At 39.3% G+C, this 23,451-nt stretch overlaps 1 protein-coding gene and 1 long non-coding RNA gene across 2 annotated transcripts in view; one reads left to right on the top strand and one right to left on the bottom strand.

The window, feature by feature from the left end:
- ADCY1 (adenylate cyclase 1) overlaps positions 1-23,451 on the bottom strand; it is a 161,197-nt gene that overhangs the window by 9,032 nt on the left and 128,714 nt on the right. The window contains exons 12-17 of the mRNA XM_053974169.1: positions 19,980-20,069; positions 16,958-17,214; positions 16,226-16,352; positions 8,527-8,643; positions 7,256-7,402; positions 6,775-6,873 (exon numbers count right to left, since the gene is read on the bottom strand). Of these exons, the coding sequence (XP_053830144.1) occupies positions 6,775-6,873; positions 7,256-7,402; positions 8,527-8,643; positions 16,226-16,352; positions 16,958-17,214; positions 19,980-20,069 (837 nt within the window). The remainder of the gene's footprint in view (positions 1-6,774; positions 6,874-7,255; positions 7,403-8,526; positions 8,644-16,225; positions 16,353-16,957; positions 17,215-19,979; positions 20,070-23,451) is intronic.
- On the top strand, positions 1,404-6,667 carry LOC128805458 (uncharacterized). The gene is made up of 3 exons (XR_008436450.1): positions 1,404-1,484; positions 2,870-3,013; positions 4,416-6,667. It is a non-coding gene; the product is annotated as an uncharacterized LOC128805458 (long non-coding RNA).

Here is a 23,451-nt window from a genome sequence, read left to right as displayed (position 1 = left end):
CACAATTCTTTCCCACAATCCTTTTCTCCCCTTTGTTCTCTTTGTCCCTGCCTTTGACCCAATCCCCTCCTGCTTCCCTGTGGGCGTGGGCACCTCCCACTCAAGGCATCGGGTTGCTACCCCTCCCCCTATTCCCCCTTGTATGTTCTGCCTGCCACATCATCAGCTCCACCCTCTCCCAACAGGGAGGGCTCTGTCATCTCCGCCCCGCTGTGCCAGGAAGAGGGTTACTCCCATCCTGTCCCTTGAACCCCACCCCCACATCCTCCCACTCCTCGGATACCCAGGGGAGGAGAGGGGGGTGTGGGACCTGGTTTGTGAAATCGAGCAGTTGCTCCACACTCCAGCCTCCTACACCAGGAGAGGGGAGAACCCTACATGGGAACCCCTTCCCTATGAATCAATAAGAGAGGCCTGCAAGACTTTGCGTGATTTCGGCCAAAAAAGCCCCTTCTTTAAGGGCATTTTAAAGGCAACTGTAACATCAAAAACCATGGTGCCAGCAGACCTTAAGTGCTTGATTCTGCCATTGGAATACAATCTGTGGGAGAGGAGGTGGAAGAAATTGGCAGCAGACCTGCTTCCCGAAATCTGAGAGGGGCCGTACAGCCTTGATTTCATGGAAGAGCCAGTCACCTTAGACCATCTTGTGGGTGAAGGGGAATGGAGTGAGGGGCAACTTCAGGCTCGGGGGATTCCAAAGGACATGTCCAGGGGAGCAGCAGAGCGTGCGTTCCTGGGCATGCCCACCAAGGATCCGATGGTACCCTATACAGCAATTAAACAATCTGTTGCTGAGCCTTTTGTAGACTTTGTAGACCGGGTCCAGGCAGCAGTTGAGAGACGTGTGGAGAGACCTGAACTCCAGGACGGACTAGTCCTAGAAGTGGCATGCATGAACGCCAATGACATGTGCGAAAGAATCACCTTAGCACTGCCGGTCTCACCACCTCCGACCCTCGACCAGATCATCGAGGAATGCAGATTGAAGCCACACTTGATGATGGAGGAGGCCCTGAAGAAGCACAAAGACAAGCTGGTTGCCTCCGCTGCTGCTCCTCCAAGGAACTCAGCACGGAGGCAGTTTCCATCTAAACACCAGTGCTTCCACTGTCATCAGGAGGGACATTTTCTGGCTCGCTGTCTATTTACAGGGACTACACCACCCGGGGCTGCGGGAGGAGGGAGAGGGGACAGGAACCCCACCATTTCAAAAAACTGAGGGAAGAGCGTGGACTTGCCTCATGCACTGATAAAAATGAGGCAAGTCGTGGTGCCGCAAGAGGAGCCGCAATGCACCACTTAGTTCCATCTGTGAGTGGCTGCCTCTCAACCACTGACAACAGGGAGCCTTATTGGCTCCGACTCAGTAATTCTGTCCACTTTCGTTCCCAGGACTGGCAGTTCTTCATAGCCGATGCAGAGCTTCTATCACACATCTGCTGCTGTGAAGCCAGGAGGAAGGAAGACCTCTTGAACTGCAGGTACCTCATTGTCGGAGACACAAAGAACACACCACTAGAAACAGAAGTTCCTCTGGTAATCTCCACCCTTAATCCCAGGCTCTTCTATCTCGTGGCACGCTGTGTCCACTCCCCTCTCTTCCTATCTAAGGGCCAAGTTATTGCACAGGCAATTCCTATTCCTCATGCTCTGTGCAATGACCTGGAACTATCAGTCTTTATGCAGGGAAGTTGGGAGAGGAAAAACCCCTCGTATGGTGTAAACTCAAGTGCAAGGGGCGTTCCATATATCTTCAGGGGATGTTGGACACAGGGGCAGATGTGACAGTCATCCCACCACACAAGGGGCCATCACACTGGGAGCTGCAAAGCGTGGCCACGCTAGTCTTAGGACTAGGTGGGCCCCAGCCAGTGAGGCAATCCAAAAATAACATCCAAATTAAGGGTCCGAATGGGCTGCTGGCCTCAATACGTCCATTCGTGATCAACTGTAAATTTACTTTATGGAGGAGAGACGCCATGTCACAATAGGAAGCCAAATTGGAATTTCCGGCACCCCAGCATTTTTAGGTGCGGCCACTGAGGAGCGCCCCACTCAGAAATTGACATGGCTCACAGATAAGCCCATCTGGTGGAGCAGTGGCTGCTGAGTAAGCAGAAACTGCAGGCGCTCACAAAACTAGTGGAGGAGGAATTGGAAAAAGGTCACAGTGTGGAAACTAACAGCCCCTGGAACTCTCTGGTGTTCGTAATTAAAAAAACGGGGAAGGACAGGTGGCGGCTCCTCCATGATTTAAGAAAAATTAATGAAGCTGTGGAAGACATGGGCTCTCTCCAACCGGGTATGCCATCTCCATCTATGCTACCCCAAAATTATAATTTGGCTGTAATTTATATCAAGGATTGTTTCTTTCAAATCCCACTCCATCCGGATGATGCTCCTCATTTTGCTTTCTCTGTTTCATTAACAGAGAAGCCCCTATGAAGTGCTACCACTGGACGGTACTATCTCAGGGGCTTAAATGTTCCCCCACTGTATGCCAGTGGTATGTCCCAGGGTTCTGTCCCCAGTGGGTGCCAAGTGGACATCTTCTATCATTACATGGATGATGTGTTGATTTGTGCCCCTGACAGCGAGGTCCTACAAGTAGCTCTGGAGGACACTGTTAGGGCCTTGTTGGTGTCAGGATTGGAGCTGCAGAAGGAAAAGGTACAGTTGCTGCCACCCTGGAAGCATCTGGGCCTAGAAATTAACAACAAAACAATTAGGCCTCAACAAATTCAGATAAATGACAACCCTAAGATGCTGAATGACCTCCAGCGCCTGTGCAGTTCGTTAAATTGGATCAGGCCATGGCTGGGGTTCACCACAAGGGAACTATCCCCTCTTTTTGACTTGTTAACAGAAAGGGAAGAGGATGAGGGTTTAGGTTCCCCGATAACCCTGACCCGGGAGGCCAGAGCTGCACTCGAGAAGGTCCAGACCACCATAGCGAACAGGCAGGCCCATCGTTGTCAACCAGGGCTGCCATTCCACTTCAGCATCCTAGGTGAGTTACCCAATTTGTACGGAATGATATTCCAGTGGGACAAGGGTCAACGGGACCCCCTCTTGATAAAAGAGTGGGTGTTCCTTGGCCACAGACAGTCCAGAAGTATCACCAGGCCACAAGAGCTGATGGCGCAGCTCATAATGCGGGCCAGGGCTCATCTGCAGGTACTAGCAGGCTTCACATGTATCCACCTCCCCATCAAAACATCCACGGGGAAGATGACCAAAGAGACTTTTGAACACCTTTTGAGACAAAATGAAAATTTGCAGTTCACTCTGGACAGCTTCTCAGGCCAAATTCAGATCGGATATCCTGGCCATCATTTGTTCAACACTGAATTCAAATTGTTACCCAAAGAATTGCAAAGTAAAAGACCACTCAGAGCCCTGACAGTGTTCACAGATGGGTCAGGGAAGTCCTACAAGTCGGGGTGACTTGGAAAGACCCAGAGACTCAGTTGTGGGAATCTGACATTAAGATAGTGGAAGGTTCCGCACAGGTGGCTGGGTTAGATGCTGTCGTGAGGGCTTTTGAGAAATTTGACCAACCTTTTAATCTGGTAAGAGATTTGGCATATGTAGCAGGAGCAGTGTCTAGAGCTGCAGTTTTAAAGGAGGTCCCGAATCAGGTCATCTTCGGGTTGCTCTCAAAATTAGTACACCTGGTTTCTAACCGTGAGCATCCCTTTTATGTGGTACATGTGAGATCACACATGGATCTCCCAGGCTTTATTGCTGAGGGGAACCGCAGAGCAGATGCCTTGGCAGCCCCAGTACAGCTGGGAGGCCAGCTGAGTATAGTTGAGCAGGCCAGGCTGAGCCATCAGCAGTTCCATCAGAATGCCCCGGGGCTGGTACGCCAGTTTAATCTGCAGCATGACCAAGCCAGGGAAATTGTGGCCTTATGCCCCAAACTGTCAGGAGGCATCTTTACCAACACTGGGAGCAGGTGTGAATTCCAGAGGTCTCCGCAGTTGTGAGGTATGGCAAATGGATGTCACCAAAGTCCCTGAATTCGGGAAGCTCAGGAACGTCCATGTAACCATGGACACCTTCTCAGGAGCAGTCTTTGCCTCAGTCCACATAGGGTAAAGGGCCAGAGATGTAAAGGAACACCTTATACACGCTTTTGCAACCTTGGGGGTCCCAGCCACAATTAAAACTGACAATGGTCCAGCATATACTTCAAAAGTGTTCAGCAACTTCCTACAGGAATGGCGGGTCCAACATAAAATTGGGATTCCTCACTCCCCCACTGGCCAGGCCATAATAGAGAGGACTCACCAGATGCTGAAGCAGGTCCTCTGGAAACAGCGAGGAGATGTGCGAGTGCTGTCACTGCACGAGAGGCCTTGTAAAGCATTGTTTACCATAAGTTTTCTGAACTGTTCCTTTGACAGGCCAGAACCGCCAGCCCTGAGACATTTCAAGCAACATCAGGAGCTCCAGCCAGAGGAGCGGCCTCCAGTGTTAGTGAGGGATCTGGACTCTAAAGAAATCCAGGGTCGATTCCCACTTTTGACTTGGGGATGGGGATATGCCTGTGTATCCATGCCCTCAGGAGTCAAGTGAGTCCCCAGGAGGCATGTTAAACCTTATACTCCAGGGCAGTTAGTGAGTCAAGACGATAAGGTGCCTGTGGATGCAAGCAATGATCCCACCAACCAAGGTGTTGCATCCAATTGTAAGCGCCGCAAGGAGGAAAGGGACTCTACATCTCCCAAAAAATATTTTCTCTTTCCAGCTGCCTCAGTCCAGTTATGCCACTAGTTCATATGTTTACAATAAAGTTGTTTTCCCTGTTCCCCTATCCCCGAACACCCAAAGAAGAACCAGCTCCAGCATCATCTCCAGGCCCTCTCCATCTGCAAGGTAGTCATCGCAGCCACAGCAGCAGAAGAAGCTGGGAGAAGAGGCCACCACGCGAGAAACAAATCAAAGCAACTGTCTTCTTTATGTTTTATAAAGCGGGGAGATGTTGCATCCCGGGTTGCGTTCAGATTAGGGGTTCTGATATGTGTTAGTTAGCTGGTTCTGTGTACCCCCTTGTACACCCCTGCTCCCCCTGCGATGGTTCATTCCAGGCTGCCTGCCATTGGAGCTTCTCCATGTCACTCCAGTAACCACCCCCCATCCCTTCCTGCAACTTCCCTGTCAGTTACCCCATCCCCATGTCTGCATTCACCCCAGAGCCCCAAGTCCGCCCCGTCGCGTTCCTGTTGGTCGCCATGGTCCACGTCACCGCGACGGTGCCTGTCCCCATTGGCCAGGAGGGCTTCTGCCTTCCTTGTCCCTCCCGCTATAAAATCCTGCGCCTCCCCAGTCCCAGCGCCATTTTCTGTCCACGCGGCGCTGAGAGCGAGCCGCGGCTTCTCCACTGCAGCTCCCCACGGCAATTAAAGCTTTCCAGCAGACTGCACAGACAGGGTGGACAATTCCTTCCCTCTTCGTTTCTCACCTCGCGCCGATGGCAGAACACGGCCAGCCCCTGCCCAGTGCACAGAAGGCAGAAGCGCCCGGGAATCGTGGCAAGCCCCGGTCCCGCCGAAAAGAAGTGCCCGAGCCGGGCTCTCCGGAGCTGCCCGGGACCAGGAAAAATAACACAACACCGCAGTAATGTATAGATTTCTAGGAATGATACAAAGGAAGGCATAAGCTGGAAATAATTTGCAGACCAAAAGGTTAGTTGTGTGATATACTCCAACATGATTCTAACCATTGATTTAAATGTGGTCTTGTTTTTTATTTATTTAGCAGGGATCGTTGTTGCTAAAAAGTCCACAGGGCATCTTCTGATTTTTTTTGCTCTTGCCTTCTAATTTTGTGTTATTTCTCAATGCTAATCCATCTGCACTGATGCATTCAACATATATCTACAACATATGTACCTGCATATCAGAACGAGGGAGAAGTGTCTGAAAACTCTGGGCAGATGAGGTGAATGCATTGCTTTAATTTTCATACTATTCTTTTATAACATTTTAATGATTTAGTTTTATTAGTGTCTTATTAATGTGCATAGTACTCTGTATACTATACATTTAATATAATGCCTACAGGTTTTTCTGACTTTCCAGATGCTGCTTGGAAATCTAGAAAATCTCTGTTACAAGACAGTAACTTAAGATAAGAATAAGATTCCGGGGTAGTGATGAGGATACAGAAGAACGGTGACATAGACTTGAAATGGGTTTGAAATGGGTTTGACTTTTTTTATTGCTGAGTAATTAAAGTGGTAAATAGAATGCTAATGGTAGAGACAAAGAAGAGCTGATTTGGAGGGACCAGGTACAGTGCAGCACTCTACCTAGCACAAAGTTATTGTTCATGATGGGGGTTGGGAGAGGAGATTATTTTAGTTGTAGGTTACATTCAGATTTCAATATTAAAAATATATGTAAAAACTGCCTTTTAATAGTCTTCTGCTAGTTTTGCAGCAATTCACTACACCTAGAGTCTCCTTTTCCCTGCATCTTACAAGGACATCTAAGATACCACGTTTAAAACACTACCACTGATTTAGAGGCTTTTAGACACCAATTTGCAGGGAATTCAAAGCTGCAGACAATGAAATCACGAGAGAAGCCACATAAGCAAGTGTGGCTCCAGCTGTTCTTTGAATTTCAGGTTCAAAATGTTGTAACATAGTCATAAAAATTATCAATAATCTCACAGAATTAGATGTGTTTCTGATATTCCTCTGGAAATTGAAGGAAAATGGTTCCTTCGCATGAAGATTGTTATGTAAAATCTTCTTACCTTAGTTCCTGAAGTAGGTACGAGTCCCACAGCTGCCATATAAGTACTTCCAATTGTCTTGATCTTTTCGATATCCTTATAATATTCTTTGTCCATAAGCTTTGTTTAAAACATAAAACTGTTAAATATTACATAATATTTTAGACAAGAAACCATAGTTATCAGACAATATGTGCAAGTTCATTAAACCATATCATATTTGCTAAGTTGAGTCTTGCCCACTTTGAGGTCAATCAAAAAACTGCCATTAACTTCCATTTTTTATCCTCTTCCTATATAAGAGAAATCTTAGGTCAGAGTCATGTGCCTAAAAGTACAAATTTGGCACTTTAGGGAAGCCCAGTGGACACCACCTATGATTAAATAGAATGTGTATAGTACTGTTTTATTAAACAAGATACACTGGTTTACTTCAGATAATCTCATTGATAGTTATTTAGTAGAACTGATACGGTCAAAAGACAAAGTATTTAGACCTTACCTCATCAAAATCAGCAATAATTTCATTCAACAGGCGTAAACATTCCACTCCCATGTTATTGCCATCCAATTCGATATAGAAATCATTGAAATTTGGGATGGAAGCAAACATCACTCCCACTTGTGAATATGACTGGTAATAAAGGTCCTGTAGTTCATAAGCAGATGTAATGTTTATTTTAAAAGATTAATCTAAACTAAACATCATTATTACAATACTTATTCTACTGCTAAGCAATAGCTAGGATAAAGGCCATCCGTTTTTCTAGAGAGAAAACCAGACTTCTTAAAATAATATTGAAAGATATCTTCACTCAAGACCACAATAGAAAATTAACACCTAAGGTATTAAACCAATTTAAAACAACTTAGGGTTCTTTTTCTGTTTTGACATAGAATCAGTGAGCCAAAATTTGAACAAAGTTTTACAGTTATAGAACTTCTATTGTACAAGAAAAATAATTTCATTTTCTCAATCTTGTTGTATAAGTAAAATAAGAGATGGACCAATTTTATCCTCTGGTACATAACTGGTCTCACTCCTTCAAGTCTTTCCATGTGTTGTGGAGTCCTATATAATATAATGCTGTTCTGTATGGTAATGTTTCTTCTTAAAAATTTGGAAGGCTCAAAGAAAGCAAAATCACTCTTCTGTGGTTCAAATACTTTGACCCAAACTCTCAAGAACAGTATCATGGACATTACAGCTACTCCAGTGCTGATGGTTTTCAGATGACCAGAAGGACTCTCATAAAGCCTTCCTGAACCAACTTATTTACTCACTCAGCCTTTTATGTTAATCTGTGTCTTCCTTAAGTCTGTGCAGTTCTCTGTTTTTAACTTTAAATATATGGTTTTGGTAATGGTAGCATACTTTCCAGAACTAGAGTGGTTAATACATAAGTGTCTGGCAGTTCATACACTTCACCATTCAGAACCAAACTGAGCTCATGCAACACTGTGATAAATTCCAATATTCTACATTGATTGGAAAATGGAAAAAAAGAGTGATTTACATGCAGGTACTTGGTTACATTGATGTTGAATTACAACCTTCCCTTATCCTGGAATTTATTAAAATTCTTCAGAGAAGGAGGACCATACAGCAAAAGGAATAATCTCGAACTAATTCTTGAATGTAAATTTTTACAAAGCTACTATTTTTACATGAGCAAAGCTTTTTTCCAAGCCTTTCTTGAAAACATACAGGTGTAAGGTGGCCCAAGTGACACAGGCCCATACAGCATGTATTTAAATTTTATCTTGGTTTACCATATTTCTTGGATTAGACATAAGAAAATGCTGTGCAACGTGGGCTGGCAACAGGTTGAAAAGAATTCTTTTATTATCCAGCTTGACTCTCTCCATATCATCTCTCTCTTCTTCTGCCTGTTGGAATAGAGGAAAAGAAAAACATTTCCAAAAAACAAAAACTTAGCTGAGCCTATCAAATATATTAATTCATCCTTTGGAATTAAAATTAGCAAAATGTAGAGTAGCAATGTAGATTGAGAACAGTTCTCCTGTACCCTGATTCTACATGAGGCAAAAACCCTTTAAATCATTAGTAATTCAAATAAAAGTCTCTCAGCAGGTTTCAGGGTTTGATCAGCTAAGTGTATTGGTATCTTCTGTAGTTCTCTGTTCTTTTAAATAGAAACTTGATATGTTTACAGTGTAAACCAGAATAATCCCACTTAAATCACATTGGCCTTGGAGGCCAATTACTTCCCAGGTAGTTCAATACAGTGACAGCAGTATTTGATCATCTTTCAGACAAAAGAAGCCAGTAAGAATCTCCAGTGTTTAAAGCAAACCTGTGTACTTTACACTAAAATTGAAACAAATCTGGTAAGACTATAGATTCAACAGAGAAAAAGATTTTAAAATTGAGCATCCTTAAGAATGATGTACAATTTCAAAAAATGATATAAAAATAGTTAACATTTCTGGAGATTGTTTTAATTATGCGGGTGTTTGTCATGAAAATATATATAGTTCCTTCACAACAGAAATTCTGTTATTGATATGAATGACAGCATTCAGAAAGACTGCTTAGGAGTTAACACATCTGAGGTCCCTAACCCAAGATACTGGCATCTTATTACAAATGCTTGACTCACAGAGTTAGTGTGAGTCATATAGTAGGAAACTATTTTAAAAATCAGACCCATTATTTGAAAAATATTGAATATCTAGGAATCTCGTTTGGGACTCCTAGGTTTGCAAATTCCAGACTAGTCTTTTGTAGATTCATGTGCAAAATTACTTCTCTGGAATTTGCTCCTTGTTCTTAGAGTGACTTTTGGCCTCACACTGATTTCAATTAGAAAACATTTGATCAGTATCATATTCATGTCACAGAAATCACAGCTTATGCTTTATTCTTCAATCACACACACAAATAATCTACTGTGATCTCAATGGGATTTTGTTTATCTAATTACAGTCAGTAGAAGACTGGAAAGACAAATTCTCAGGCATTGTTGACAAATCTCTGTCACATAAATCATTGATGAACCTGTTCTAATCTTTCTTGGTGTCCCATTTATATCTGAAATTTGGTATCCTGATCTATTATAAATCCACATAATTTCTCAGTATCCATTCCTATCTATGTAGGAGAAACCAGTCACCTCTTGCTTTTGTATAGTCTAACAATATTATTTCATATGATATTTTTTTCCAGGTAGCTAAGTTTAGTTTGCCATGACAAAACTTTGGAAACAACATTTTTATTCAGGTTACACAGTCTATTTGGCCTACAGTTTATTCTGTATTTTAAAATTTCTTTACAAGTAGAAATAATTCTGAAAGAGAACTGATTTCATAAACATAAATTCTTCAGGAATTGTTGCTTTTTTAAATAGCGGTAGGGTGGGGTGGGATGGGGTGGGATGGGGTGGAGTGAGGTGGAGTGGAGTAGAGACACTGCAACCAGGCTCTTTCAAAACCCTTGCAGAAGAGGATACTTGGTGGTACTTTTTAGTTGATAAGCCATGCAGCTGCTAGAAGCATAGGGAGATAAAGGAAGATGTCCTGCTATTGAATCAGAAGCTAAGGCAAAATTGCCCTCCTTGGACTGACATGTATCCCCATCTCAAGGTTATCTCAGATACTACACTGATGTCACTTGCCTCCAAGGCATGACCACCCCTCACTGAGTAATATGTATGACTAATGTCACTCAAGCTTTGCATAAATGTAAAGAAGAATTAAGAAAGGAGCGAAGACTCCATCATAACTTCTGGGATTAGCTGGTAGGCTGAACCTCTCTTCTCCCCCATATGGACACCTATGGGATAAGAAGTGTACTCTATGCATGCTGAATGATTATCTCTACCAAGCTCTCACTGGGGATTACAGCTTGTCTGTACATTGCTTTGAATACATTTTTGCAGTCAGATACTATCACCAGCAATCCTAAAACCTTAAGTTCTTGCTACTGTTTTTTATTAATAAAGAGTGTTATCTGCAAACTGTTAATGTGGATTCTTCAAGGGTGCTAGCAGTCAATGGCAGTGAGTTAAGGTGTGGAGACCCGTGTCTCTCTTTTGGCATGTGACCCTGAACAAATCAGTTGAACTGCACTCCGATCTAGCAGACTACTCCGTGAAGGGTCCCCATAGCCAGTGGTGCTGGCAGACTGCTTAAGCAAAAGGATCTCAGCTTTCCTGAGTCATGGTCAGACAAATCAAACTAAGAGTTGGAGAAAATCTTCATTTTCACATGAAAAACCCCTAACACCATGAAAAACATTCATGGAATTAGCATAGCATTCCTTCTGAGTTGCTTTCTCATGCTGAAAAGCAAAGGCGTATTATCTTAGACCATACAATGGGTTAATACTGCTGTATTTTTCCTGGTACCCGAGATGGAGTTTCTGTATGGACTGCACTTAAACCATGCCTAACATCCTGCTTTACTATTGAAGTAATCTGTTAGGAATATGAATGGAAGTGTACCTCCTCTGCTACTACTGCACAGAGCTTGAGTATCTATCTTCTTGCCTTGCACTGCCCAAGACAGCTCTTATTTATTCAGTTCCTCAGGAGCTGCTTGGGGAAAGAGGAAATGTCTCCCTCCTTGCATCTCTCACAAGGGAAGATAAAGGAGGGAAGGTGAAGTAAAAAAAGACTTGGTCATGTCCAACAGTGAGGACTCTAAAACTGTCCCATCATAGAGATAATATAGGAGGGAAGTAAGCCAATTACTGCTATTTTCTGGACCCTTTTCCAGCTTCCTGCTTTCTGCCTTTCAGGGAAGTGCAATGAAAACTGTCCTTCCTCCTTGTCACTCATGAACTTCTAATGCCTACTCTTGAGCAGGTGAGATTAAAGGATGCATAGGCATCATTCTTTCTCAGGAAAAACAGACTCTGGAAATGGAGAACGCGTACTTGGGGCAGAAAGATTAAAATAGCACAGATCACAGGTATTTACATTCCTGGTGGGAATATTATCCAAACAGCTCAATGGCGTTTAAACCTTCATCTATTTGACCCTATTCCCATTGGTTAATTAAAGAAAGCTGCCAGCATGATATTTATGCAATAGCTACTAGCTCAAAAAAAAAGACAGATTACTGTGAAAATAAATAGGAAAGAAAGTGCATTGGCATGACGAATGTAATTTTTCGCATTCTGCTGTTTGCTTAAACCTGTTTGGTATTTGTGGCAGCTAGGTCATTTTGTGGAACCCAACTATATTTGCAGAGCTGTAGTATTTAAAAGCAGGCTTTATTTTTGCACTGGACATGGTGACAAAATTCAAAATGTTTTTAGTACTATGACTTTTTATATCAATCTAACTGACATCTACTGCATTTTACATAGTTACACATGATCCTACAGTTTTTACAATGTTGCTAAGTGGTTACCCATCCTCTGTCTGGGAAGCGGTCTGAACAGTTGTGTCATCTGACAGTTTAATAAACCTAAAAATGCTGTAGAATAGTCACTGACTAAATAGACACCACATGAGAATACAGTTTCAAGATTCAGTTAAAAAGCAGCTGGGCACCAGTGCCATGGGAATCTCATTTTTTGCACCTGAAGATGGAATTACATCCACAGGGAGCAAACATATCACATTGCTTTTGTAGTGCCAGGTTTTTGAGTGGAAGTGCTAAGACACCTGGCGAGTCTTGCCTGTAGATTGAAAAATTCGTATTTCTTACAAGTGTAATGGGCTAGAAAAGACAGCAGAATGATATTCTAGTATTCCCTAAAGAATGCACCATTTGAATGCATCAAATTAAGTAATATAATCGTATTATTCTTGTTTTCCTCCTGTGACAAATCGTGGGTCAGTGAGCAACTACATTTTTTGGTAGTTTTAGGATCTTCATGAATTTATCACTTGTATTTATTTGTCCATTCTTTTTTTTCCCCTCCCAATTCTGTTAATTAATTTGCATGATCAAAAGTGATTATCAGTCACAAATAAGTAAAATCTTGCTATTCATAGTTATTGTCATATGAGGAACACAGAGTTACACAATAATGTTATGCAGAAAATGAAATTCTCCTCCCACTGCTTATTAAAAATATCAAGAAAACAACCAATAGGTATTTTCTGAAAATACTGTGATATTCAGAAAAGTTAAATCTGGCACAGAAATAAAACCATAGCAAATCAACAAGAGCCTGTAACACCACTGATTTGTGAACAGAAGGTACAAATATAAATGTTTTAATAACATATCATCCATAATAAAGTATTTTTCCACGCAATGTACATAAATTCTACTGTATTATCACTGTTCTGGAAATGCAACCTAGATGAATGGAAGTTAGATTAACTTGTCTTGAAATTGTGTAATTTTTCTTAATCAGTTTTTCTTGTTTGAAATTGCTCTTCCTCCAAGTACTGTTTTCCCCACAATGGGGTGAAAAAAATGTGTGGAATTATGTTTTCTTCAGACCTTAGCACAGACTACTGAATATGTATCTATGTATTCCTACTGATTAATTTCAGGATATTTTCATGGTTTAAAGTATAATTTAGTAGTACTGGACTGTTTTTCACGATGAAATAAAAGAAGTTATGAAATCCTTTTTATTGCAGCTTATGCCACAAATGCTTGTATTCATCTGAGAACATTTTTACAGGATTAGCCCAACAATGAATGTTACTAAAAGTATGCAATCAAATTGCTTGAAGCTTCCAGAATAGCCCTTGGGTCTGAAATTCCCCCAGATGTAAGCCAGCAATTGAAAAGCCTCCTAAAATGACAAGCTGACCCATTTTGGAATATCTTCACACACCAGGGACTGGCTACTGGGAGATGCAAATCTACATTTAGCATTTGGTTCATGCAATTCAGTGTTTGCAGACAGAATCAGCACACTCACTTTGCAATATGGAAAATCTCCATAGATCCTGTGCACTAAGTCAATGGTCTTTCTAAAAGTTCTGTTACCAGAAATATAACCAAATTAAGCCAACATGGTTTAATGGTAAGTAGTACTATGGCTGTACAGAAACATGACCAAGACTGCTTTTAGCCTTATAGAGGACTCCTGTAGTCTAGCAGCTACAGAAAACTGGCTCTTATTTGTCGCCTCTTAAAGGCTGCTTAACAATTAGTAGCTTGGAGTTTGCTGACTACTCAAAAGCAGCTTTAACATATAGGTATTTCCAATAAACAGTGTTCCCTGAGCCTTTAAAACTCAGATTTTTACTGTGCTGTAGAACCTAGCAAGTTCAAAGACCATGTTTTAGTTTGGGTTGTTTTTTGTTTTGTTTTGGTTTGGTTTGGTTTTTTTGTTTGTTTGTTTGTTTTTTGTTTGTTTTTTGTTTTGTTTGTTTGTGGTTTTTTTTGTTTTTTGCATATTCATTTGAATAGGTAAGCAAAACAACTACTTCTGTAACATCCATCATGGACATCCACTATTACTTACTGTACAGGGAATAGATATTCCACTTGGAATTGAGAAGATGAAAAGTATATGCCCAGACAATCTAAGAGGCCAAGAACATAATCACTGAAATCATAATCATTTGAAATCAGCATACTGATTTCAAAGAATGCTAGTTATGTTGATCCCTAAATTCTGAATTTTATACCTAAACTGATTTTTCTCCTTTCTCATTATTATCACGCAAACCTCACACACAAGGTGGCACAACATATATCTCTGATTTACAATTGAAAAGATCTGAAAATGGCATTTGGTTTTCTCAGATGAAAAGCACTTTTTGAAACAGTACCTGAAAATGCTGGTGGACAATATTGAAATTTCATGTCTTATCTCATCTTACTGTCCCTTGGAGAAAGTGCACAATGGTTTTAACAATAGTGATGATGACTAGGTATTTTTATATAACTTGTCTCCAAGAAAACAGAAAAAGTCCATATTTCTTCCTTTACCACTGTCCAAGTCCAGGTCTGGTCTTTCATTAGAAAAGCATGCCATAATCCTGTACTCCAATTTTTTAAACGGATTAATTGCTAATTCAAAGCTAACTTAAAACTAAGAATCTTTAAGTACTTCCATTAGCAACGTACAATTTGCCATGCAAGTTGCAGTTGCTGGAATGATAAAAAGTGTTTAAGATGCTGGAACTCACTCTTGGTCCACTGAAAGGTCACAGGATAGCAAAACTGATACATTCCTGCTACTCTATTTCGGGGCTAGGAATAACATACAGAAGGTTTTGTATTAATGGATTGTATGTCACTCACATACTTCCACTGTGTGCCAACCCATAAAAAATTAGTGACTATCCAAAAAGGAAGATGCTGCACTGAATTTCAAAATCAGGCAATCTTTTTTTTTTCCATCTGAAAATTCTATTTGGCACCACAGCAAAGAGAAACTAGTATCAGTTTATCCAAAACAACCTTTTGAGGCTGACAGTCACAGCAGTTTTCAATACTGCAGGTCATAGGACAAAAATTAAATTAAATGATCACACTCAGTTGAACTGCAGGAGTTAATGGAAATTATAGAACAAGAAAATCTTAAAGCATAAAAGAAGGGAACACAGTCTTGGACATCAAGTCAAACAAGAAACCCCCATACAGCTTAACTGCTAGATAGAAAAGCTTTTCAAGCAGAAAATTATAGAACTAAGTCATAACTGATTTCTCCATTTTATGTAATACAGTGGAACCAGGGATGTGTTCCAGTGAGCCAGTAACCTATGTGTTCCAGTCTTTATGTTATGTGTAAAAGCAAGCACTATAATGATTTAAATGGTCCTCTTGACAAAATAGTTAACAGGGTGCAGGTGAGAACAGGTGTGTAAGTTTGGATAACTTGCAAATTCCACCAAATTCCACCATAAACTTACATATTCAACTTTCTCCTTCCCTTGGGGGCCAGTGTAAAACACTTTAGAGGTGGGAATTATACTGCCGAGAGGTGTGACAGGAGGTAGACATATCTGGATGCCCAAGTTATAGCTAATATAATTTCTATAGGTTTTTGCTGTGTCTATGACAGTTAGGAAATATATTTTCAAAAATGGTCCCTGCACTTGGTATCTAAACAAATTTCTGATCTTCCTCTGGGAAAGAGTTCCATAGTTTCTTTGTATAACATAGGTTTAAATATTTCCTTTTATCAGTTTTACCTGCTTGTTTATGATTTACCTGAATATTGATTTACTTTCACTCCTTTTTGTAACATAAGATAAAAACTCCCATGAACTTAATTTTTTTATCTCAAATTTATATTGTTAACAGTTTATTCAGAATGCATCTTAGCTATAAATATATTATTTGATTAATGATATACTGGAGCAACTGCAAAGAAACAAAAAAATCACCTTTCCATGAAAAATGAATTGTAAAGGTCTGTGGAAAGAAAGCTCTAAAATAATCTTTCTCTATGAACCCCAAGAGACATGAAAAACTTTGAGTGTCTGAGTCCAAGTAATTTGTCCTGAAAATATTTGAAAACCAATTCAAAAAGTCAGACATCATTTTGTGTGCATTGATACTATGAAGTCCTGTGATTTACCTGCACTGCCCAGAGGTAGTCCAGACGCAGTTTCAAGTCCACCTGTCTTGAATGCAGTGCTAAAGCACAAGAAAATAGCAAAATAGCTAGTATTGGTTCACAGCCATGCATGTAAAAGGAGCCGCCCCTTAAAAATAAGAAGAAAATAAATGGGTTATTCCAGGTCTAATACCTAACACTGCACATTTAATATCACATCCTTAGTTTAGAACACATAGGTACCTCCTAATCACTAGCTTTTTCTGAAGAGGCTCATCTGGGCAGGGAAATGGGTGATAGTACATCTGATTGCTGCATCACACCAACATGCAATTCTCGATTCTCATGCATTATTGTGATGTGTGTGCATGTTTTTAATTAGGAAATATAAAAACATTGAAAAGTTCAAAAGCTTTATTGAAATTAGGATTGATTGAGGGCTGCTGAAATATGGCAATTAAGTTTTTAACTGTGTTTTTCTATTCCATACCATATCTAGACTGCAGTGTGTTCAGCTGGGGTACATTAACATAAAACTACAGAACAATGGGGCAACAGTTGCCAGCTCCCAAAAGCTGCTCTCCTGTTGATGGATGTTACTAGATCCTACAATTGCTGGGGAGAGGATGACTAATATATTTCTTATGCTCTACTCCTAAGCAACACAACACTAGAGGACAAATCAGAAATAACTAGTCAATGTGTGACTATCTATAGAAAATTACCCATTGCTTAATTTTGCAAGATACCTACCCCACTGCTTTTCTGTAACCACTGAGTTCCAGAATAACTATGTACAAAATTGTAACAAAAAGAAGGAGAATAATTTTTGGCAAGGAAGATACACGTAGAAATATTGCCAAGGTGAGAGTCCCCACTACACAGGAAAGGAAAGCATAGTGGGCTGTGTCACATGGAAGTTCATTCATTGTTTTATTTATTCCACCGGGAGAAATTATAATTATTGAGCTGCTGGAATTGGTATTCCAAACCCAAGGCATGCAGCCAACCTAGAAAAGACAGGAGAGGTGAGAAGGTGAGAAAGTTAAATATTAAACAGAAATGCAGTTGCTATGGAGGCTGACTGTAGTTCATTGCTAATTGGAAAAAATATGGCTGTAGATTTCCCACTCAGCTCAATGCTGTATTAAAATCTCCTTTTCCTGCAATGCTCCACTGAGTTTTAGGGGAGAGACACAATTTGTTAATTAGATGCCAATAGGGGCAACCAATTGAAGTGTGGGCTTAGTGGAATAGTTTCCCTCTCAGTGCTCAAACCTAAGAGATTCTCAAGCCAGGATATTCCTGCAAAATTAAGGAACTTCAGTTAACATTTTATTTGGCCATGCAGGTGAAAAAGGTTCTTTTCCAGAGCACAGAAAGAAATCATTGTTTTACTGACTATGTAAATCACGTAAACTTCAATTACTTAAATACAAAATAAAACATTTTAATTGAGTGAAAAACTAAACATCTTTTTCCATCTCACAGCTACTTCTGCTGTCACATATGTTTCAAATACAAGGACTCATCTTTAACTACCCCTGTCATTTCAGTTATCCAAGGAGTTCCATTTCTTTCTTACACTGGGACATAAAATTTTTTCTGATATTTCTTATGGGAAATTTGGGGAAATCTAACCTTCTTTTCCTAAAGACAATGTCATGTACATATCTCAAAGCTGTTACCCAGGGAAGAGAGGAATTTCTGGCAAATAGTGCAAGTCCCTAGAGCTCCAGTTTTAACTGCAGTCCAACCTTCACCCCTTACAAAGGAAAAGGATAAGAGTTAGTATAAGTAGGGACAGTGGTAGTGTGGTAGCGTGGTAGAGAGGGTAGTGTGAGATTGATTTAACAGGCACCATCACATAAGCCCTGCCCTGTACTTAAGCATCTCTTTTGAAGTGCATTATAAGACCTTTTTAGTTCATCCCGACCACTGACAATGAAATTTTATAGCATGCTGTAAAGTAACTGACATCCTGAAGGGTGATTAAACCATGTATTTTAGAAGAAGTTGTATTAACTTAGAAAGATGAGACATAATAAATTTAAAAAGTGAGTTAAACTTATAATGGGTAACACTATGAAATGAGATGGGGAAAGTGAAATGAAAAATCCCTTTTAACGGGATTTTGTTCAATATCCTTAAAAATGCTTTCATACTAAACTTATCCAAAAACATAGACATGCATGAGGGCTTCATCAGTGATCTGGAATCCATCCAGGAAAATATCATCTGCTATACAACCAGTAGTGGAACATCAACACCTAGCTTTTCTGACAGATGAGAATTCTAGAGTCATTACTTTGCAGGAACTAATAATTTCTACTGATTAGAATTCTACTTTTGAATTCTAATATGTCTTCCACTGTTGTTCAGCCTTGCCTTAGGGCTTAACGACATCTGTTTCTCATTCTCACTATCTTTAAGTGGCAACAATGGTGCTTGTTTCATTTGGTCAAAGTATGGGTCAGATCTGTGGAGGCTGATTCACAAAGGTTTTAGCTGTCATAACTTTAAACTCAATCTGAAGTCAGATACACAGAATTTGCTGAGAAGATAGCCTGGAATCACTGCAAAGCTCTATGCATTTTGTGCTTATGTCCATGTTAGGAACCCTCTTTGTCCTATTAGAGCTGTGTGTTACTCACACAGATGATGTTCAGGAATTCCCAGAAATGTCCAACATCAGCAATTCTCAGTTCCCCTCAGGACATTGGAATCCACAGAAAAGGGATCCTCTGCCCAGTCAGTTCATGGGGATAAGCTAGTTATTATGTTCTCAGGGCAGGTTCAGGGACAAGTGAATACACAAAATACAGAATATGGTGCTTCACATCTCAGCACTGAGAATTGCTCATGTCTTCTTAATGGTCAGAATATATTGTCAAATTCCTGCAGAGAAGCATGATTTGAAACATCTGCCTTCTCAGCATTTCCAATTGTGTTTCATGTGCCATTTTTATGTGGATTCTTTCCTTTGAATACCCTAACATGTTTAATTCATTAGCATTAGCAGCCAAAATGCTAAAGATGAGCGCTAGCAATTTGTCAAGGCAACTGACTGACAAATACTTAGGTGGAAGTTTGAATACCATTTGAATTCAAATCGACCATGTTGAACTCTCTGCTAATCTACAGTAAAGGAAGCTCAATTTTCAGAAGTATTGAGCGCATTCACTTCATATAACGGAAGCTTTTTAGACATTAGACGTGAATGGATCATATGAGTAGCACAGTGTAAGCACCTCATCTTGTTACACAAAACTGTCAATATTTTAAGATCTCTCTGTCTTTTCTGATCTGCCTGGACTAAAAATATCTCCATTATTACACAGAGGTATGTTCTATAAGTTGCCACATAGAAATAGTAATCTTGTTCTGACACCATGCCTTGTCTATCACAAAATATTAGCCATTGAACTAGTAAGGAAGTAGAACATTTAAAAATGGTTTTCCCATAAAGTATATGACACCAGCAGTCTACACAATACTAAGGTTTGAAATACAAATTTATATTGGTTTTGAATAGGTATTATCTGTGTAATTTGCTAATGGCTTTGCCATTCCTAATTCAATACACTGTCTCAGGCCAATGAAAGTTCAACTGAAGCAAAGGGGTTTAATTTCAAAGAAGCATGCTCTGCAAGTATGAAAAACAAAACAAGTAGGAATTCATCAGATGAGAATATCGTATGTGTTTAAGAGATCTGCACAAGCGTGTTCTTTAAATACAATGCTAACTTAAGTGAAATTTGATCCAAATACTCACCACACAGCCTTGAGCCACAGAGTATATTAAGATCACAATAAAAATACACAAAATGGTACGAATTTGTATTGTCAGGCACCCTGGAAAACACTAAAAAATAAAATAAAAGTATTTATATATAAAATATTTAAAGTATTTTTAAACTGGGGTTGTTATTTTTTAATAGTCTATAAAGAGAAGTGAGTAAGGGATACAGAAATTTCACCTGTACTAAAAATTATGAAATTGCAGTAATTGTTGTGTAGTAGCTGTTATTCACTTGTTAGTGTGTAGGTGTATTTTAATGGTAATTGCAGTTTTGGGGATAATAAATGTGAAATTACTATTGCTATATATTATTTCTCACTATAATTAAAAATCTTAGAAATTTTTAGTTGTATGTCTACTCATGATGCAAATAATATTTTAGGATGGCATTTGATTTTGCTCTCACGGGGAAAATACCCAAAGCAACTTTGACCTTGCAAATTTTCAGCTCCTTTGCTTTGCAAATTGTGATCCAAGAGAACATACTGTGATAGCATAGAATTTTGGAGTGATATATGTGTCTTCTGCTATAATAGGCAGGTTAGATGCCAGGGTAGTTTTAATTATTGTGACTCATAAAAACATTGAATTTTTCATAAACAGCAGTAGACAACAAAAATATCTGGTGAAATGGAGTCTTGTGAACATTTTGTTTGTCTCCACTTTTACCCTGATTCCATTTGTCACACTATTAAGTGTTAGTTCTTGCTGCTGTGAAGCCTGTGGCAGAATGTGAGATAGGAAGAGTAAGTCTGTCAGGCTGTGTACTTAGGCCTGTTCCAGTCTTTCTAATCAACTCTGCTTCCAGGTTCCAAAGCTGCTTTCCTTCCTTTCCCCTTACACTAAGAATGTTTGGGGCATCTATTATCTACTAGATGTATCTTTCAGACCACAGGACTTCTTCTAGTGACTTCAAGGGTCAAGAATCCAATCCAAGAAACAGTCAGATTTAAAGTGGAGATTATTCTGTGTCCTTTAAAATGAGGAAGCTCAGATTTATCAAGGTTAAATTTCACTTAAGGTTAAATGGAGCAAGCAAACACCTGATTTTTGGATGAAAGTCAACAGTTTTGAAGAAAAGCTGTTAATTTCATGGGTATCATGCCTCAAAAGCATAGCTTCCAGCAGGCAGCAAAGTAGTCAGAGACAGGCTACTGTAGCCTTCAGAATACAGCAATTAGAGAAAAAAAAAAAGTAAGCATGAATCTACAAATATATTCTGGCTTCAATATCGGTTAAGTCCATGTAAATGTAGGTGTGGAGTAATCAACATAATATTAATAGTAGATTTGTATTATGGATCTGAGTTAATTTTCTTACCAGTGTAAGTACTAGCATCAATAAAATAGATTGGGATACCTGAGGTATATTTCCTTTAATAAAACGGAGCATATTGAAGAAAAAATAGCTCAGATTATAGGAATCTGAGATTGAAAAGCTGTGTCTCAAGGGAGATAGAGAAATGTCCAAAATTACACTATGAAAAAAGACTATTTCTGCATTTGTTCATCACTATCATACAGTTCTGATTGGAAGGGACCTCATGGGGGCTCAAAAGTACTGTCTGTCTTGACCCCCAGAGACTCAGGGCCATTTTTGCAGAGTTGGTTACTCCTCCTGTGTTATTGCATGGTATTATTTCTTCTCAGGGCCTGAACTTTGCATTACATTCTATATTTATAATATATTTATATATTTTATAAATACATTCTATATTTATAAGATTCCTGTTTGCCCATTCCATCCAGTTATCTAGGACCCTCTCAGTAGTCATCCTGCCAGCTGTTCTCACAAAATTGTAGTCATCTGAAAACTTGACATGAGTATTTGCCATGTCCTTCTCCAGGCTTGATAAAAATGTCTGACAAGAGAGGATCCAGGATAAACTCCTGTAGTATCCCACTTACTACTGGTTTCAAGGAAAAGTATAACCATAAAGTGCTATGCTCTGAATGTGATTATCCCCATAGTATTTTACCCATCAAACTGTCCACTTCACTAGACCAGAATCCTATATACAAGTGAGGTGGAACATATGTGGTTTTATCCATATAAATAAAATACAAAATAATTTTGCTTGAAGAAAAAAAATATATTCCATTAATTAAGTTTGCAACCAAATAAGCTATCAACTGCTTATTAAAGAGATAATACCCATGGTTTGAAGATAATGCTGGATGGTTAATAGGGACAAAGCAAAATATGGATTCAAAGATCACGAGTCCTGACACATTGCACAGACAATTTTTTTGGTCTGTGTAGTACATATATGTTTTAAATGTTGACATGCTAGGCTACTGGGTTAAAATGGAAAACAAACCTTTAAAAGATAAAGTATGAGACATGTCTGAATTAAAATTCTGACACAATATTAAGATTTATACTTCTGACTTTAAGTCATTCTAAGATTGTATCTGCACTTCTATGATAGCATAGAATTTTAGGCTTAATTTTCTTTGTTTTCTTTTATTTGTGGAATTTTTAGTAACTAGAAAAGTAGTGGCAAATTACCAAAATTCTAGGTAACTGGTACAGTAAAATATTATTAAAGTAGTTTTATGAGTGAGGTATTCAATGCTAAAGCATGGAGAAGCTGAGTCACTTGTGCAGTGTGAAAGAGCAAGTAAGTGCCATAAGACTGATTACAATAGGGGAATGATTATTTTACAATTGTATATCCATTATCCACATCATATTAATTTTAATTATTATAAGACTTTTTTTTTGCCACAAAGTTTTAAATTGTGATATTGTAAGGTTTTATATTCCTTTATTTTTCTAATGCTGGATTTGATCCTGTATAGTATTGAATCTCTGGAGGAACCTGGAATAAATACAAATTTTCTTGACTGACAAAACAAATGGAATACTTATGTTTGCACTAGCCCCAGGGAAATGGTATAAAGAGAAGTAGCTTGCTACAAACTTAGTCTGCATTTCTACAATCTATACAGAGAAAAACAGATGATAAACTACTCTGCCCTAATAAAAAAAAGAGATCATCAAAGTTATTCCCAAATAATTTTGTAAGTTCATAAATAAGGTTCTTTTCAGTACCTGATACTCTGCTAATATACTATTTATGTTCCCATGAAAACAAATGCTTTTCTTATGCCAAAGGGTAGAAGAAGGTTTTTTTTTAAACTAAAATTAGTGTGTCCTAATTAGAAAAGCTGATTAAGTGAGTAGGTGTTTTTTCCTGATATTTGTCTGAAAATACTAAATTTATATTAATCCAATAGAGATTTCTTTCATCAGAAAATTAACCTGTAGATGTTTTATTCTGATCTGGCAGACCTATTTCTCCCCTAAAACAACCAAATGTCCTTCTGCATCATTACTGTTGTGAAAATATAATGCAGGAGAATTAATCATTACTGAAGGTTTTGAAAAGGCCAAGGATTGTGTGTGCAAAACATTGTGCTTTACCATCAAAACAGCTGCT

Source organism: Vidua macroura, chromosome 1 (genome assembly GCF_024509145.1).
Source record: "Vidua macroura isolate BioBank_ID:100142 chromosome 1, ASM2450914v1, whole genome shotgun sequence".
NCBI lineage: Eukaryota > Metazoa > Chordata > Aves > Passeriformes > Viduidae > Vidua > Vidua macroura.
The sequence above is the reverse complement of the archived record's forward strand: the minus strand, read 5'-3'. Positions and strand labels throughout refer to the sequence as shown.